The 19,442-nt window shown below is 40.7% G+C and overlaps 1 protein-coding gene across 8 annotated transcripts; it reads left to right on the top strand.

Annotated features, from left to right (window-relative positions):
* Nucleotides 1–6,034: 6,034 nt before the first annotated feature.
* On the top strand, nucleotides 6,035–18,207 carry LOC109861060 (transcriptional repressor p66-alpha). Of its 8 annotated transcripts, none has more exons than XM_020440547.1 (9): nucleotides 6,035–6,684; nucleotides 10,873–10,956; nucleotides 11,464–11,744; nucleotides 11,859–12,087; nucleotides 12,187–12,472; nucleotides 12,792–12,857; nucleotides 13,404–13,852; nucleotides 14,013–14,314; nucleotides 14,763–18,207. In XM_020440547.1, exons 2-9 carry the CDS (start codon nucleotides 10,907–10,909, stop codon nucleotides 15,020–15,022), a joined length of 1,923 nt encoding a protein of 640 aa, XP_020296136.1. In that variant the 5' UTR covers nucleotides 6,035–6,684; nucleotides 10,873–10,906; the 3' UTR covers nucleotides 15,023–18,207. The 8 variants fall into 8 exon arrangements, with proteins under 8 accessions (XP_020296136.1, XP_020296137.1, XP_020296134.1 ...); XM_020440548.1 differs by having other exon boundaries at nucleotides 11,461–11,744; nucleotides 12,187–12,463; XM_020440545.1 differs by having other exon boundaries at nucleotides 11,461–11,744.
* Nucleotides 18,208–19,442: the final 1,235 nt, after the last annotated feature.

Here is a 19,442-nt window from a genome sequence, read left to right as displayed (position 1 = left end):
CCCCAAGACTCGATCTCCGAGAATGTGTGGCGTATATCACGGCGAGGAGATTGTATACATACCCGCAATATATGTCCGGTCACTTTAGTTTTAAATTTGGCGATGTATTCGTGTGTGAAAAAAAAAAAACAAAATGAATTGTTAAATATAATTCAAGACATGGAATTATATTATTTTTCAACTGTATTTAATAGTTCAATTTTTTCGATCGCGTACAATTTTCCACGTTCAATTAGCTTTTTTTCAATCAGTTACGGATTTAAAATTGATTAAAAATCAATTTATGTGTGTGAGAGAGAGAGAGAGAGAAAAAAAATGAGTTGTTAAATATCAATTAAAAAGATGTGTTACTTGGATCTTTTGTATTTAATAATTCACTGCTGCTCGAGATAGTATACAGATTTAAAGCAAAAGTGACTTTACCGCCGACTACACACAGGAAGGTGCTTTGCCTTGCTACAAGCGTTTGAGATTGAACAAGGACGAGACTTCCGTTTATAGGCGTCTTTTGGCGAGAGTGCGAGGAAGAGCGATTGATTGTTTTTTTTTTTTTTTTTTAACGGACGTTGTCATCATTATTCGTGAACGGAGTTGATGAGCGAAAAACGACGCGAAATCATGGCGACGCGATCAAGCGGACCAAGATTAACAAAAAAAAAAAACCCCTGTTAAGTAATTAATTCTCGTCGATTCTTCTGTAGCATTTAGTTTTTTTGTTAAGTACATTTAGCATCGAGATATCGGCAGCTCATATGTGTCGATCGTATATATATATATATACACACACACACACACATTGTGATGATGACGAAGAATCGCGCGAAAGTCACGCGCTCCTCCGTGACGGCGACGCCGTCGTGCGACGACGCATCGTCGCGATTTTAGCGTCGGCTTTCACGCTTTTTCCCCCCTCCATCTTTGCGAAGAAGCGGCGGCTCCGTTTAAAACGCGCGCGCCGTTTTCACATCTATATAATATCTAATTTATTACACAACGCCATATGTAATACACAAATCCAGCGCGCGCGTACGTGCGTGCGTGCGTGCGTGCGTGCGTGCGCGCGCGCCCAATTAACCGACGTGCTGTGAAAATACGCGTTGTGCGTGAAGATGTAAATTTGGAATGTTGATGGAATGTATAAAGGAAAAGAAAGAAAGAAAGAGAGAGAGAGAGAGAGAGAGATAAGAGTTTTAAGAGTGTTCGACTTTTCCTCGACGTTGATTCCGCGAGATTATCTCGAAAATCTCGTTCGATTGCGAGTAAATTCGATGAGACAATACCGATCGCGCGTATTGTAGAAGAAAAGACAAAAAGAAAAAAAAAAAAAAAAGAAAAATACGACAAAAATCGTTACTGCCGAGGAAAAGTCGCTTCGAAATTCCTACGTGAACAGAATAATCGTCTTAACTGCGATACATTTTTTCTTCGGACATAAGCCTACATAAGCGACTTCGAGAACGATCGTCCTCCGTATATTATGTATTAACCTCGAGAGAGAGGACGAGTCTCATTCAGGCGTAGTTCCGTTGCACGGGAAAGGGAAACGGAGGGTTGTTGTGTGTGATGTGTTGTATGCCGCAACACAAGAGCGGCGTTTCCTTTTCGACGCGCATCGGCGCATAGAATCTTTGAAGTCTCACTCGTTGTTGCTTGTGACGTTGGACCATCGCATCTTCGAAAATATAAAACCAACTACGCCACACACATACACACATATGTGCGTGCGTGCGTGCGTCGTGTGCGTGTGTGTGTGTGTGCGTGTGCGTATATTTTTTTCTCCAATAACAATCGCGTCACACGCATATACACTTATCGAGTATAATTGTCTCACTTTTAGCAAGTGTCGAGATTTAAAAGAAAAAAACAAAAAAAATTGTACAATGTATATGTATGTACGTTGCGTGTTCGTCCTTATTATGCGTAACCCGTTGTAAAACAAGTGTGCATGAGCGCGCTGACGAGAGAGGCTTCGCGCGATTTATATAAACGAAAGAAAAATAAATTCTTCATTATTCGCGGCTTAATTCGATGATACAGGGATCGCGAAAGGTCGGTCAATTTTTTGCTGTCTCTTTGTGCTCGTTGTTGTAATCCGTTAATTAAAAAACAAAACAAAACAAAACAAAAAAAAATAAGAAACAAAAAAAAAAGAAACGAACAACCGCGATCGACCGCGAACAGCCGCGGTACGAAAACGCCGCGGTCGAGATGAAAAACACGGAGCTCCGTTGTAANAAAAAAAAAAAAAAAAAATCGTGCGTTAATTTTTTCCAAGCACTATCGATGTTAGTTAGAGAGCCGCGCTGTACCCCCGATGTGCCCTCGACGCGCGTTTCAATTGCACACACTCTCGTGGCCGTGGAACCATATATGCAGAGAAGAAGAACCGAGAACGCACCTTTTTCTCGAAACCAATTAAGAGATCGCACCACCTCCAACGAGAGAAAGAGCTCGTGATGTTTTAATAACGCGAAAGTTTTATATTCGATGTTATTATTGAAAATCTATTCGCTTTTACGAAAACGAACTGTGATCGTCCCGAATCGATCGTTATGCAGAAGACGAAGTGCATAATTTGTCTTACGATAGATAACGGCTTATCTGACAAGCTCTAAGACGGAGCTTTGAGTCCCATACAAAATTCTTCTCTCAAAAAGGGCTTCCAGCGTACGGAAATGACACGAGCACGAAAATATATCGCGCTTTTTTTAGTTTTTTTTTTTTTTTTTTTTTGAACCACGAGTCCTTTCACAGATTCGAGATCTAGTCAATTATTTCTGGGGGATATATTACGGCGCGGTAGAAAAAAAAAAAATTTATATAGTGAGATGTATATTAGCATATTAGTGTAAATTGTTTTTCTACGTGAACGAGAGATCTATATTCGCGAAAATTTGTTACGGAGGCGGTGATCTCTTAATTGTCATCTCGAGAGAGCGATATATTATTACACAATTATTATTATCACTTTACTATTATTATTATTACTATAATTATTATCATTATTATTATTATTATTATTATTATTATTATTATTATTATTATTGCCGTCAATTGTCGAGATGGTCATCGTGGATACGCGTTTTAATTTTTATATGTGCCGTTATGCATTATAAAATTAAATAGTAGATAACAAATTATAGTCTATATTCATATTTTTGGCTTCGTTCACATAGGATTCGACTTAACGCTTCGACAACCGGTCAATGACTTCGCACAAAAATCTTGGATACACGCAAATTTATTTTAATTATTTGCGTTCGTTAGAAATATATATATTTTTGTTTGTTTTTTTTTTTTTTTTTTTTTGAACATTTTTACCATTGTTGCCTGTCAAATTTATTTTCGTAGCTTTAGAGTGTTGTGAAGAAATCGATAATAAAGCATTAATTAAACAAATGGAAATGAGAGAAAAAATGTTTTTTTTTTGTTTAACATTGGGGAAAATGACAACCAACGCGTCGTTGTCGCCGCGTTAAGTCATCGTACGAATGCAGAAAAATACAATAGTTATAGAGACAGAAAAGTATTGATTTGTTTTTTCGATTCGGTCACGTGCTCGTTCTTAGACTACACGAAAATAAAAACAAAACTGCACTCGAACACATGCGCGATGCGAACGTGTCTCTCGCAGAAAAAGATAGCTTCGTGCATGATTGAAAATTCCTAGCGTTCTATCCGTGAGTATACGTCTTGCCGCAAAATTTTTCTCGACTTCTGACGTGAGTTTTGTGTTGCGAATGCGAGTATTTCGTTTTCCGACTAATAAAAAAAAAAAAACGCATCGTGTAAAAATTCCGTTGAATTTTGAGAGCGAAGATCATCGGAAGGACATTTTTTGTCTCCTCGAATATCTCAAAAAACGGGAGAAACAAATTCCGTCGAAACAAACTCGCGTGCAAAGTTGTTCCTGCGTTTCCGCCGCATCGCAGCGAAAAGTCCGGGTTGCTGCGTATTATATTCCGATAAACGCGTTGTCACACGATTATTACTTCTATTCATCGAGAATTTCCGTGTAGTCTCACAAGCGAGCATTTATTTTTTTTTTTTTTTTTGTGTACGTGTCGAAAATGTGTAAACTATTCTACTGTATCAGTATTCTTTCAACTTTTCAAAGCTCCCCGAAGTAGAATTGTATACCGATAGGTAATTCTGTATTCTTCTTTTCATGCCACTTCTGTAATACATAATAGAAATGTGAAATGTTTTTTGGAAATGTGAATCAATTTTTAAAAACGTGTATGAGTCGATAAATAAATAATGCATGGCATAAAAGCACACACAACTCCAGATTTGTGGTTTTATTTTATACAAAAAATCAGACCAAAATGAGATGACCAAACTTTCGGTCCGCAATTTCCTCTTCGTCTAATTCTTTTTTTTTTTTTTTTACAACATTTTTTGCTTCGGACACAATAATATCGAAGATCTTTATTATCAATACTTTTTTTTTTTTACAAAAAAACATGATATCAGTAAAATGATCGACATTGGTTTTCGCGAGATTTAGAAAGCTATGATAGCTATGATTTGCAAATGACCTTTTCACATTTTTGTTTCTTCGCTTCCTACATGCAGTCTGTCAAAGAAGAACGTGATCAATTTAATTGATAAAAAAACTTTATTATATAAAACTAAAAAAAAAAAAAAAAATGAATACGTCCATTCTACTCGATTGAAGATAAAATGCTTTGATATTTCAATAATGTGTCCGTTTCAATAATGTGTTGTTGTCAATAATTGCCTGACATTTTAGAGACATACCTTTTACTAATTAAAATGCGTTATTGGAAAAAACAAAGTAGCATTTAAAAAGAGACAGAGTTGTCAGCAGAACGAAATTTTGGCCACGTCTGATACAGATAATTCTTAATTTTACCAAATTTCCCAGTAGTGATAAGATGTATTATTGTATTTGTTTTTCAACAGTGCAAAACTGTTACGCAACACAGGATCCATCAAGAAGAAGGGATGTTGTGACCGTTGTAGCCGGGGCGACACTCTTTTATCCCCCTTGCGTCAGCTCGCGAGCGGCGAGAACTCCGCCGGGGATTCCAGGGGTGAAGGGATCTATTGTCTCTCTCTTTTTTTCTCTCTTTTCCTCTCGCCCCGGTTCTTCTCCACCACCCTCCGATCAAATCATCTGAAAACGCGACGCGCGGGAACGACGGCCAAGCAAGCGGTTACCAGTCTCTGCGTAGGCGAGGGAAGAGGAGAAGTTGGGCAATAAACGGCGGAGCAAGGCCGCCATGTTGAATCATTCTTGTTAATTTTTACGGAGAGGCGTCGCGAGTTTTTTTTTTTTTTTTTTTTTCCCCGTCCGCGTGCGCTCTCGGAAGGTAACTGCGCTCAAGGTTGCGTGCCCGGGCTGCAAATTGTCCGCGGCCAACACAGCAGGCTTACCACCTCCCCTCCTCTGCTACCTCTCCTCTTCACCATCTTCTTTTTGTCGCTCCGGCAACCGCCCGCGTTCCGCAAAAATGTGTGATAAAGTTCAATATATACAAATCCGCCCGCACATAGGAATTCCCCGAGTCTACGACCGGAAATTTTATTTCGCGCAATCTGTGGTTTGGTTTGCTATTAAGAAAAACCAACTCGAGAACGAAGTAAAGACGCACGCAAATATATACTAGAAACAAACTAGCGATTAAAAAAAGAATCTTTTTTATATATATAATTATATACTCGCAATATTAAAACACACGTAATTTTACGATCGTTAATATTCCTCTGCCATTTTCCATATTTCTCTCCTTGTAACCGGTACAATAATATCCCTTGTGTGTGTGTTTGTGTGTGTGTGTGTGTGCAAGCGCGTGCGCGCGCGCGCGTTGTGTGTGTGTGTGTGTATAACAAAGTATTTATTTTATCAATTTTATATATACGCGACTGGAGAGAGACAGAGAACAACCGAGCGCGCGCCGCCTAATGTCCGCGCAGTGCGCATGCTTGCGATTTCTCCCTCTGTCGGGGGAACTCGGTCGCCGTGTCGTCGTTACGCGTGCGGAACTCGGGCATACTCGAGAAAAACGTTTTACGCTTGCGAGTGCGTGCGTGCGCCTGACGACGGGGAGGATAAGGCTTGGGCGGTGTGTGAGCCATGTGCCTGCTAAGCGTCGCGTGCGATCGCGATTCGGCGAGCAGTGCGTGCCGCCGGTAAGAACGACGACGACCACGACGACGACGACGACGATTGCAATGACGGCGGTAACGACAACGACGACGACGACGCTCGGCGAGCAGGCGAACAGATAGACACAAAGTGTGACCGAGTGCGACGCGTGTACACTGACCTCGAGTACGTGATGCGTGCGCGCCATGTCGCTTAGGTGAACAGAGCAAGTGCTACGACAACGAGGAGTTGGGTGTATCGTGTTGCATGTTAACGCGTCTTGTGTTCCTCGTGAAGTAATACGAGGTGTGAAGTGAAGTGAGCCGAGTGGTGCGAGAGAGAGAGAGAGAGAGTGCAGCCGCACCGGCAAACCGGACTTCACGCCGTACAATTTTAATTATTGTGCGGCTCGCGTTCACAGTGTGTCACAAAGGGATAGACATTTTTGTAAAAAAAAAAAAAAAACACAGAAAAAACAAACGAAAAGCGTGACGAGAAGAGACAGGACAGAAGGAACAATCAGCTCCGACGCGCGGCTGATTTAACCGCGATCGACCTTCTCTTAGTGGGTATGTGTTGTATTTTTTTTTTTTCAAAAAAGTCTTGTGGCCGTCGAACGGGCACGAAAAAACTTTTATCTTTTTCGCAAAGAGGTTAAAGCAGCGCGTCTTCTTTATGGACTGCTCCGCCGATCGGAAAAGATGCGAAGTTTCCTCGGTCGGCGGATGCGGAAGTGCAGGGCCGTACTCGCTCGTTGTGGATTTTGGGCGCGGTAGATTTTTTTTTGTTTCTTTTTCGCGCGTGTTACCGTAAATTTGTATATGTACAGATAAAAACGAAAAGTGACGCACGTATCGACATCACGTATGCGTGCGCGTTGAAACATTTATTATCATCGTACCGTAACAATGTAATAATTGCGCACGCAAGTGCGCAAACAAGTCTTTTTAAGCGAGATTTACTTCATTGAAAATAAAATTAACCTTGACCTCAGGAGTCATGTATGCGCCTAACCTATAATGATAATTCACTTGCTTGATGATTAAGACTATATATAGGTCCGATGAGTAACGATATTAAAAGTTAGATGACTTATTTGATATAATTATATCACAAGTAGAATATACTTAGTAAATACTTTTTAATTTTTCAAATTCCAACGATCACGTTCTATAATGGGATATTTCGCTTCGGACATTTAAAACACGTACTTTTTTTTTGTATTTTTACATTTGTGTTTGATATATATGTAAAATCTTGTTAAAATTAAAATGTAATATTTAAAAAATGCATAATGTTACCAGACAGAGAGAAGTTGAATTTTGGTCATTTGTTTATTTATTTATTTTTTTGTCTTTTAAGTAATCAAAGTTGCAAAACGATCGATTCAGTCCGAATCTTATTTTTTTTTTTTTTTTACAGCTTATGCGAATTAATATTCTATGTTTTTTTTAATTGGAAATTTTTCGAAAAGAAATGATTTCTGTCTTTGACAATTCCTTGTTTATTTTTTCCATTTTCTCTGGAGAACAAAAGTGATTCACGTCAAAATCATTTTCAAACCGGACACTTTTTCCATTGTGTCACGAATAACGGGTTTTCTCTAACCGAAATCGTTCTATCGACTTGCAGCGATATACTTGCAGGTAGTGCATAATTTTCTCCCTCCAGAGGTTGTTTTGTATAGTTCGCTACTTCTCGGACTTAGACTCGTTACGTGTTCGCACATCGCAGCAGATTTCGGTGAAAATTTAGCTGCACACATTTAATAAAAATCGACGGGTCGGAAAAACTAAATAAAGCAATTTTAAGTAATATCGATTCCAATAGTGTGTTTTATATTTCACGAAGGAGGGAGTTGAAGAGAGTTAATATAATTCTTACTCTTTCTCTCAAAAAAATACACGTATCTATATGAGAAATGTGAAAAACAAAAAAACAAAAAAAAAATCGCGCAAAAATGCGATCGAGTCTGTTGATACTTAACAACGAGTTAATTAAACTTGGTCATTCTTTCGGGAAATTCGATAATAATTCTCTCGCAGAAATTCAAGACTGATATATTTCTCAAGACGTAATTTCCGTTTCATTAGCATTGTTCTAATTTGTCGTTACGCCGAGCGACGAGCGTGATAAAAAAAAAAAAAAAGAAAAGAAAAACAGAAAAACATGCGAGAACGAGCTGCTACTTATATGTAATATAATATTATATATAAACTCCGAATTCGCAAACGTAACATCGATCTCTCATTCCGACCGTGGCGCTACGCTGTTCCTGTTTTTTTTTTTTTTTGTTTAATTGATAACACGAGTGATCGCGGATCTTATGTAACTCTCGATGTGTTTTTCTCACGTATACAACAAACGAGACAAGGCGTGTCTGCGACACGATCGAAATCTGGGAGTCACCGAGAGAGAGAGAGAGAAAGATAGAGAGAGAGAGAGTTTCTGCGGATTGCGATCATTTTTTTTTTTCCTTCCTCCGATCTCTCGTTGTTAACGTCGTTCTAAATTTAGCCGAACGCGTCGCCTCGGCTCCCGTCAATCTCTATCTATCCATCGCTATCGAATTTTCAACGCGTTGTCGTCGTCGTCGTCGTTGTTGGAACGACGGTCGGTTTTTCCTGACGGCGGTTTGTTGCGCGCGAAATGACATAACTCCTCCGCGCGGGTGAAAAGAAAAGACATCCTTGCGGCGTACGTACAACTAGAGTTTAGAGACCTCTCGAGAGGAGAATATTACGCGCGTCACGTGACGCGTCGCATGCCGGTGCGAGACGAAGCGGGGATATATCCCCGAGAGAGGAGAAACTTACACGGACTCTAAGACTTGACATATGATCGGTTTCGTGTACAAGAATCCACGCGCGCGCGAGCGAGCGAGCGAGCGAGAGGAATAGATAGATAGAAAGAGATAGAAATATATCGCGATCGCGCCAGTCGTGCGATGAAATCGGCGATTTTACGCGTTTCAACAAATCGAGAGCGCGAAATGCACGCGCGCGGTTGATTTCTCACGCGCGATTAATTTCTTGGATGAGATGACGAACCGCCGAAAAAGCGATCGCCACATCCGTGTTGTCGTCGGCGACCAGCGGTGGTCGTCTTCGTCGTCATCGTCGTCGTCGTCGTCGTCGCCGTCGCCGTCGCCGCCGCTGCAGCCGGCAGTGGGGACCCTGGCGTCGAAAAATCGATTTCCCGTAGGGCATAAGGGCGCGCGAGCGACCGACCGACCGTCCGGGAGGGTGGCAGTGGGAGAGGGAAACACGTACGGAGACGAAATTCGGGAAAATCCGCAAAGTGCGAGAAAGGGCGAGAGAGCGAGTGGGGAAGGGGGGGTGCGCGCGGAACGACAGATCGACGCGCAGAGAGAACGAGAGAATGTGTGTGAGAGAAAGAGAGAAACGGACATACAGGTTGAGAGAAAGAGAGAAATTGGTTTCTAGCCCGTTCCCGATGTGCGGTCGCGTGTGTGGGTGAGAGCGGCTAGCGTGCCGCGCGCGGCCCCGTAGTAGGGGTGAGAGGAGAAATAATTAATGTGCGACCGTTCCTCTCCCCGCGCGCGCTGTGTATACATCTCTCGTGCCCCCTCCCCCACCGGTGGGTCCCGCGCGCGCTTGCCTCCTCTTCCCCTCCCCTCTCGTCGCCCCGACCCCCCTGTCTCCCCCCCGTCTCCTTCTCTTCCTCCACCCCTCGAGCACAACCTACCTACTCTCTTGTACCGCTACGCTTAGCTGCCATTGTGTCGGGACGCCACTTCCGAGGGCATCAAATTCAATTCTTCAATTGCGGAGAGGCATCGGTGCATCTCCGCCGAAAAAGCGACGCGCGCGCGCGCGCGCGCAAAGAGAGTGATTTCCCGCCGGGTTTCTCAGGGAACATAATCGCGTACGTGGGTCCTGTCGTTGTCGTGTCACCGTCACCGTCGTCGTCGTCGTGGTCGTCGTCGTCGTCGTTAAAGTCGTCGTCTTCCTCTCGTCGGGCCTCGTCGATACAAAACGTAATTTACACCATCTGTGTGTCCACCACAGCTCGATTCGTTACGCGTGTACGTGTTCCATTCCCAATCCTCCGAGAATTTGCCCGCTGAATACGCCATCCAGTCCGCCTTTAAATTCGTGGAAGTTAGGTTAGGACAGTTACTTCCGCAGATATTGGCCGATCGCCCGCTCTTCTCGCGCTCTCTCCGTTCCTGCCTTCCTCGTCGCATTTGTGGCGGCGTCGTCGTCGTCGTCGTCGTCGTCTACCCTCGTTGCGATTTTCTGTTGTTTTTTTTTTTGTTTTCTTTCACGCGTACGTGCGGGCGGCTTTTCCTGTGGCGTTTCTCGCGCGAGAGTCTCTGGCGTTCGCGCGCTCCCAATTATCGGCGCGCGATCTTTCCTCTCTCTCTCTCTCTCTCTCTTTCTGTCTCTCTCTTTCCTTCTCTCTCGCGAATCTTCGGCAATCCCGGGCGTCGTTCGGGGCCGCGAGACGGCGGGCACCGCGAGCGGCGTACGAGAATGCGCGCCGGAGCGAGAGAGAGATTCGGTAACCCAATTGCATTGTAAACGCGGAGAACGCGACTCGTCATCGTTTGTCATATCGCGAAAACGAGCGAGCGGAGCGAGTTTTAACTGTGCGGCGTAACCGATTATCATCTCCGAAAGCATCTGAACGCGTAAGCGCGGGTTTTTAAAACGACGCGTGCACATCGTCCGGGAGATTTGAGATTTGTTGTGCCTGTTGATCGGCTTCACGCGCGCCCTGTTTGATTGCAGAGTGACCGCTGTCAAAAAAAACGGGGAAAAAAAAATGGAGGCCATGGATGTGGACGGAGACTCGGTGGTGGATTTGAGCATCAGGTACGGTCGTTCGTTTCAAGTTTTTTTTCACGCTTATTTAGACGTTTGTTATTTTTATCGCACCGCGGTGTTTTATCTGCGCGCGAAAACGAAGAACAAATTTAAGTCCGATTATAATAGAAATTGCGGAAAGAAAATTTTTATATGCTCGCGGTAATTTTTCTTCCTCCGGTGATCTTTTCGCGAAATCGAAATATAAATTTAAAGTGAAAAATACAGCAGTGTACAATGGTAATTAATGATAATACCGCTTTTTTTTTTTTTTTTTAATCCAAGCGAGTTTCTTATCAGTATCATGTTGTTATCACTCGTTGTGTGATGGATGAAGAAGGTTGTTCTTATTTCTTAGCTTGACATATGTAAATGTATATATATATATATTTTTTTTTTTTTTTTTTTTACCGCACACAGTTTTGTTTAACTCACATACACACCTCCACAAGATCTGGTAGATCGTTATTCTGCATACGCGTATGTGTGCGTGCGTGTGTGTTTTCTCAACAGCAGCGGTAGACGCAATTCTCCGTCTCTTTCTGTGAATTCCGGAGACATTCCTCTGGACCTGGGTGTCCATTTCTCCGCTAGTTCCAATCTGGAGAACAACTTGCCGGAAGCACGTAACATACAAAACGCGGCGCGGGGTATTCTGGCGCCCAAGCGATCGCACGGGGACGATCGCAAGCCGCGACGCAATCTCAGACCGAGAATCGAGAGGAGTTACGCGGAAAGTCCAGACGAATCCAGAATGAACGGCTATTTAAATGGAAATGCGTCGGACAGCGACGAAGGTTGTAAAATCTTTTGTTTTGTTTCGTGATTATCGAGAGAATAATTTTGAAGAAATAATTTAATTAAATGTGCTTTTAACATGCGCTTTTATTATTATGTCAAACGTTAAACAGGCGATATGCCACCGATGCTGCCAATCAAGGAACTGTCGTCGGACGAGTTGGCCGAACGCGAAAGGTCGCTCAGAAAGTATCGGGAGGAGCTCAAGTTGGAGGAGATGAAACTCGTTCTACTGAAGAAGCTGCGTCAGTCCCAACAGCTGAAGGAGAACATCGCAGCGGTGCCGAGCAAGGGACCCAGCAAACTACCGCCGCCGGTAGCGGTGCAGCAGGTGCCCCACAGGTAAAAAAACTTTGTCACTATATTGTTCAGGATGATGAGATAGTTGTACGTCATTGATTCGTCAAGTCGAATAAAACGATTATTAATTTTGATCTACAGAACAGGGAAAGCGCCGCCACCGTTACTTAGAGGTCAGCCCGCACCGAGCAGAAGCAGTAGTCTACACGCTCCACCCCCCGGCTTGGTACTGCCTCCCAATGCTGGTCGAAACACTATCTCGAGCACGGGGATGCCGCCGAACATGGTGATACCACAGCCACCTCATCCCCGAGGAAGACCACCTGCCGTGGCAGCGTCGACTGTGTCTAGTTATCACGCGCCGACAGACAGAACAGAGAGATCCACGAAGGATCCAACGCCAACTCCAGCGCATCAAGTAAGTAAGGTATAACAAATCACAATTTTATTACACATTTCTTATTACGAGCTTTCTTCAGCTATGATATTGTAGTTTAGAAAAGCTTAAGAAAGTCAGAAGTCGTTGACCATTCTTAAATGGGAATAATTTTAAGAAGAGTTAACGTTTTGCTAACACTTTCACCGCTACATAACGTAATCACAGCGATCCGTAGATATATACATGACACGAGCGATCGCATTACGCAAATTTTACTTAAGCCGTGAAAGTGTTAAGTAATTTATCTAATTTCTTATAAACAATTTATATATATATAATTCATTGTTGTGTTTGTTTAAACACAAAGCTGCTTGCTGGATCACAAGAAAATAAAACCACCGCATCCTTAAGCACACCTGTGAATTCGGAACAGGTATATTTTCATTCGTCGATCAATGTGTAATGCTTCTTCATTCTGTATAATCGCACAAAACCCAGCTCTATCGAACTTTGTTTTTCAGTTTATCATATTCACGCATCTTGTATTGTGTTTTTTTTTTCAATTAAACTTCATTTTCTGTCTACGCTTTTTACTTCTAACGATTTCTTCTAATAATAATAAATATGTGCGCATATATGCACATATGTATACTACATATAATTAAACATAATTAAACATAGACATATGAGAAATAATAATATTAAATCTTTTCAGTGTATAACTCAACGTGCAGTATGGCCAAATCTCTTCAGTCTAACACATTATCTGTTTTTTTTTCTTTTTCTTTTTTTTGAGCACAAAACTAGATTTTTGGAAAAGCGCTACGATAAATGTTGTGTTTGATTTATCTAAGTACTGTGCTCTTATTTTCTATGCTTTATACGTATTATTTTGTTCGAGATACTTGTCTTGTATGTAAAAAGCTGTGCCAGCCTGTTGCAACGAACGAGGTGTAATCTCGTATTTCTGATATTGCAGGAGAGAACGTCACGCGAGGAAACGCCCGCACAACGTCAAGCGGCCGCGAAGATGGCTCTGAGGAAACAGCTCGAGAAGACATTGTTGCAAATACCGCCGCCGAAACCGCCGCCTCCGGAGATGCACTTCGTGCCAAACCCCTCCAACACAGAGTTCATATACTTGGTCGGTTTGGAGCACGTGGTCGACTTCATAACGAAGGAACCGGCCGTCCCGCCGCCTCCCGAGCCCTTCGAGTGCTCGCAGTGCAAGACGGACTTCACGCCAGTCTGGAAATGGGAAAAACCGATGGCTGGCGGTAAGAAGGACAGTCCGAGAGGACAACACGCGACCTTCCAACGGCCGGCGGCAGGTCGTGATCCGAGAGTCATATGCGAGCACTGCGTCACAACTAACGTGAAGAAAGCATTGAAAGCAGAGCATACAAATCGGTATGTTATTATGAATAGGTAGGTATCGGTTTGTCCGTCAATGTATAAAAATGTTAATGATATAACAGAAGATCAAGGTAACACTCTTTACTTTGACGGAATTTTGGATTTTTTTTTTACTATTTCTTTACACTTACAGCTTTGTTACCGGTGATCTAATGAAATTTGTGTGTTACAGGTTAAAAACTGCTTTCGTGAAGGCGCTGCAGCAGGAGCAAGAAATAGAGCAAAGGTTAGCGCAAGCGCCGTGTCCGAGTCCGGATCCTCCGGCACCGAAACCAGTTCCTAAAGCAGCCACTCCTACAAGAAGAGTGGCCACACCGCCTGCTCCTCCGCCGCAGGTACCACCCGCGCCCACGTTGACGCCGACACCTCCAGCGCCGAAGTTGCCGGAACATCCCTTGATGAAACTGACTGAAAGCGGGAAGTTCAACGCGCATGCAGCTGCCGCGGCAGCCTTGCAGCAACAGTTGCTCAGAGGTAAAGACACAAAATCTATTTCTCATAAAGTAAAGTAGGACTCTCAATTTTTTTCTGATTCGTTTCAAACTGTTCGAGATATTAAAAATGTTCTTATACAAGAGTTGTATGAAGAAATATGTTGAATTAATTGCGCAAACATCAATATGACATTTAGATTGCGCATTACGTAAGAGAATATTTGTCGCGCTTGAATATGTAAAATATGTTTATTTTGCATGCATTTATATACAATAGAGGGCATTACAAAGTTGAATAAAAGTTACCGGATAAAAAAAAAATCGTTGTCGCTTAATATATATTCATTATATCACACAAAATTACCTGATATTTGCTCGTTGAAAGTCCAAGTTTTTTTTGTCTCTCGACATCAAATTCTAGAGATAATAAAATTTACGTCAGATAAAATGCGCGAAACAACGATCAATCCTTTTCCCGTTGATTTCAGAATTGGCAAAGAATCCAGTAGCGGGCTTACCGCCGCATCAGCCTCTCCCCGCTCACATGATGCCGCATTTTACCTCGATATTGTATCCGTATCAGCTAGCAATGGCGCAGGCCGCCGGTGGAAAGGGTCTTGTCGAGTTGCAACGACAGGCCGCCGATCTCCAACGTCAGTATCTGCTCGACATGATTCCATCGCAAGCGTCCCAAGCGCAGAACAATCAGGCACCACCGAGAGCTCATCCGCACAATTGGAAAACGTAACCGGACGCATTTAACAAGGGATAACGCGACAGTAAAAAAAACAAAAAAAAGCTAATCAATTGAGTGATGTGTGCAGCAGAAGAACACAGACAGTTCCAAGGAAAGTTCTGAGGAGCTTAGTTAAAAAAAAAAAAGAAAAAAAAAAGAAGTGTTTTGCAGTTTGAGAGATTGAACTCTCTGTTGTACGTCCTGAACGTTCACGCCAATCGCTGCATCAAGTGTGTTCTCGGTTAAGGTGAAAAGCTCAACTTGATATATGCAGGAGTAACCGATGCTCGTTAGCAATGTATAAAAAGTAATTAATAGTTGTGAATATGTCAATTGACGTATACGTTTTCTGACTTTCTTGTTATCTAAAGGGTCGAAGTTTTATTTCCGTCATCGGAACGCAATGTCTGGACACGTATGTATTTAACACGCAGTTTAACGTAACCCCACCACATGAGTTTGAACACACACACACAGAGAGAGTTATGATGAAGTGGTTGTTTGTCGTTCAGCAGAAATCAACACGAAACTTTCCGGAATCGAAATTTTCTCTTTCTTTCTTTTAATATTTCTTTTAATATTTCGCATACACACACACACACACACACGTACACGTACACACACACACACACACACGTGATTATTTTACGCGTTTCGTTACACTCGATATATTAAAACTAAACGTAATGACTAATCTAAGCATATTGTCAAACATATTGTGTAAATGCAAAAAATTGCTTGAATCATTACATATAGAGTTGCCTAACTGTGAAAAATGTTTACTCGTACGCGTGCCATCACACATCACGCGGAGTTAGTTAGACGACTCTGTTGTGCAATTTAACATTTAAAGAACCAAATACATTTGCAAGGCACTAAATAAATCAATAATACCTGTAAATGATGACGAAGGGAATCAGGCGGTTAATAATAATATAATAATAATAATAATAATAAAATAATAACGATAATGATAATTATAATAAAATAATATACATAAGAGGATAATCGCGCGCGGATGAGAGAGGGGTGGTCACGAAACGTTAATACGAGGTAACGAAGTTGATGGAAAGAATCTTTTTAGGCCCTTAGATAGTTAAGTCGTTTTTTGCCGCTGGTGTGTTTTGCGCATGACGCACTCGTCGTTTGCGCACCCAACCGGCAGTACCTGTACTATGTGTATATCTTTATTTTCTCCGAACTGTATTTTTAAGGCGAGTTTAAAACATAAAAAAAGAATAGAACTCTCCGTAGCTATATTATAAAAACAGAAAAGAAGGAAAAAAAAAATAATGAATTTGTAAGAAAGCGCGTGAGTGATGTGAGCCAGCACACATGTGACAAGTGTATAGCAATCTTTTTTTCTCTCTCTCTCTCTTTCTGTCTCTCTCTTTCTGTCTCTCTCTGTCTCTCTCTCTCTGTCTCTCTCTCTCTGTCTCTCTCTCTCTCTCTCTCTCTCTCTCTCTCTCTCTTTCTCTTTCTCTCTCTCGATTAAACGGCGAGGTTTTTACCGGAGAGGTGGACGCGGGTGGTGTTATATTCGCGCGCGGATACTTTACTCGCGCGACGAGGTCACACGGGTTAAGTCACAGGCTCGCGCGAGAATAATTCAGGCGAGGTTCTAATTTACGCGATTCAACTCGCACTACTGTTCTTCGGATAGACGAAAAGAAAACGAGATTCGAAACGAGGTGTTATTTGATAGATCTTGGGCTTGGTGTGTCGACGCAGCGCGATTGAGTTTTTCATATTACATTTTTGATGTAAAAGTATTTAAAGAAACTTCATTAGAGAGGGGAAGATACGTAATCGCGAGATTTTTGCGAATTGTCAACAACAAACACAGTAACAACAACAAAAATCGGCGCCGATCGCCAAATCTTCATGACGTCCTTCTGTAAGTCTGCACTTGAACGAGTTAAAAATTACCGGCACCTTGTCTCCCTTTCCCCCCACCCCCCAGCAATACTATCACAATTATTACCGATATCCTGCCCATCCCCTATTCCCTTCACACTAAATAAATAGTCTGATTTCATTGATTCTGGGGCTAAAGCGATCTTGGTCGTACATATTTCCGAATCAATTAAATATATAGTAACTATAGTCTTGATATTTCTTGGTATTATGATACAACTTAATAAACTAAAATAGCGCATAATCATCATCATCTCTTTGTACTACGTGATAGATTTTGAAACTCGTACTTGATATACATATACACCATAAATAAGTCTAACGATCGCATAATAGATCAAGATCTGTGTTTTTTGTGTAAGAGAAAACGTAAAAAAAGTAAAACTATGTCGTCAACTAATTAAACCAAACCGTCATCGGGCACTACCGTCATCGTCGTTATCTTAAGATGTAAAATCCTGCAGAAAAAAAAAAAAAAAACCAATGTGTGATGGGGTAACGCGAAAAAAGACAAGAGGAGATGTATATCCCTTATATGTGCTTGATATTTGCCTGGGAAAAAAAAAAAACTCGAGCAATATTGCGTATAATTTCGACAATTAAGGAAATTATTTTCAAACCGTCTCTCAGATATAAAAAGTAAAAAAGACAAAAATTGAAAAAAATTTAATATAAATATTGTTTATTTATATGTAAATTAAATATGAGGATATAATTAACACAAATTTGTGGAATACTACATATATATTTTTCTCTCAAGAGTTGTAAATATCTCGGATAAATGCGAAACCAAACTTTCGGCTCAAGTTTCGCATGTTACAATTCGTGAATATTTTTCTACTATTTTTAACAAAACTATGAAAAAGTTCAGTTCTTATGCAAATGTGTATGTTTTGTTTTTTTTTTTTAATTATTATTTTATAACCGTCATTTATACGGCATTGAAGCAACTTCCAAATTTTTTGGATTTCGACAGTTTTTTGAGATTCTGTTAGATAATGTTGATGAAGAGATGTAATCGCTAATAAGATAAAAGGATTGATTTCCGGACACGTTTATCACGTGAACGCGTTCATTCGTATTCAGTTCTAAGTGCGATCGTGTTTCGCATCATTTGAAAAAAGCCTTTTTTTCTCTTTTAGTTTTATTTTAATAAGTTAAATTAAAGCGTAAATCTTATCGTCGTGTTATTTTTACGAATTTCTTAAATAAGAATAAATATGTAATATAATTTTTCATATGTAATTATGATTCTACATAATATATTAGTAGGACATAAAAATCATATGAAAAAAAAAAATTATATTACTTTTATTTTTGGAATTATCAAAATAAAAAGTGGCAAAAGTGTCCGTAAATTTGGTTACTTTTATCTTAAGTAAAAATATAACGACTGTGAGTACGTATATTTGCCAATACGAGCGTATGTAAAATATATGCTAATATATTTCCTGTGAAAATATGTATTTGTGATATTAACATACATAAAATATACACATTTACAAGTACACACGTGCGTGAAATCGTTATTTATTATTATATTATTATATACGCTAATATAATATTGTGCGCTCAGCGTTTTATCCCGCAATTCATTTATTTCTGATTATGATTTTGCATTTTGGAGGTTGAAGTCAATTTCCGAAATATATAAACCGTGTCAGAAATACACGACGTAGATAAAAAAAAAAACAAAATTGAATATTGAAAATTGATTAGATTTAAATATTAATTGTAAGAACCAAAAAAGTAGTTTTTTTTTTTTTTTATTTTTTTTTTCAAAGAACGAACTTGGATTTTCAAAACTCGGAAACTCGAGTTTTTTTCCTCTCGATGACGGTTTGAAAATAAACATTCTTCGTTTGTTCACAATTTGTTTGCGCAATAAGTGACGAAGGACTCGATATCGGAATAATCGAATTTTTTGGTTTTTTTTTCTTTTATTTTTTATTTCTCCTGAGATGTGTAAGCTTTGTATATGTAAAATTCTCTCCAACGAGATGCAAAGATGTGCCTGATGTTGTAACTTTTTGTTGGAATTTTTGTGTCGATTTTCGATATAGCGAGCAAACATCCATTCCCCCATAGCCACTTTTATCATCCAGTATAATAAATAAATCGATCGCGTGCTTATTCGGTAATCAAACGTCTCGTTTCTCACATGAAGAAGAAGAAGAAGATCGTACGTGTTTCTTTCCATCCTGGTTTTTTTTTTTTGTCTAGTCTCATCTTCGACCTCCTGTGTGGTGCTGTTAGCGATTAAACGAGCACTTTCTTCAAGTGCGCGAGAATTTTATATCGTAAACAAAAAACAAAAAACAAAAAAAAATCTTTCGTTAGACGACGACAGACAAAACAAAAAAAAAACAAACAAAATGTGATGAGAATACAAACATATGACGGAATTAGTAGAAGGTGCTTGTAAGAAAGAAGGAAAAAGTTGGTTTCGGCTGCGCGTTTTACCCGCGGGATTTGAACATTTCGAATGTGTGTTGTCAAAGACTGTTTAACACAC

Source organism: Pseudomyrmex gracilis, unplaced genomic scaffold (assembly GCF_002006095.1).
Source record: "Pseudomyrmex gracilis isolate BER0280 unplaced genomic scaffold, ASM200609v1 scaffold_556, whole genome shotgun sequence".
Lineage (NCBI taxonomy): Eukaryota > Metazoa > Arthropoda > Insecta > Hymenoptera > Formicidae > Pseudomyrmex > Pseudomyrmex gracilis.
Note: the sequence above shows the minus strand (reverse complement) of the source record. Positions and strands in the feature narration are given on the sequence as shown.

What these genes read in the sequence shown, in the direction of transcription:
- LOC109861060 (XM_020440545.1), top strand. Translation starts at nt 10,907, where the DNA reads ATGGAGGCCATGGATGTGGACGGAGACTCGGTGGTGGATTTGAGCATC. An exon ending in CAGCGCATCAAGTAAGTAAG is followed by an intron (nt 12,473 to 12,791) that starts GTATAACAAATC and finishes TTAAACACAAAG; the next exon opens with CTGCTTGCTGGATCACAAGA. An exon ending in GCAGCAACAGTTGCTCAGAG is followed by an intron (nt 14,315 to 14,762) that starts GTAAAGACACAA and finishes CGTTGATTTCAG; the next exon opens with AATTGGCAAAGAATCCAGTA.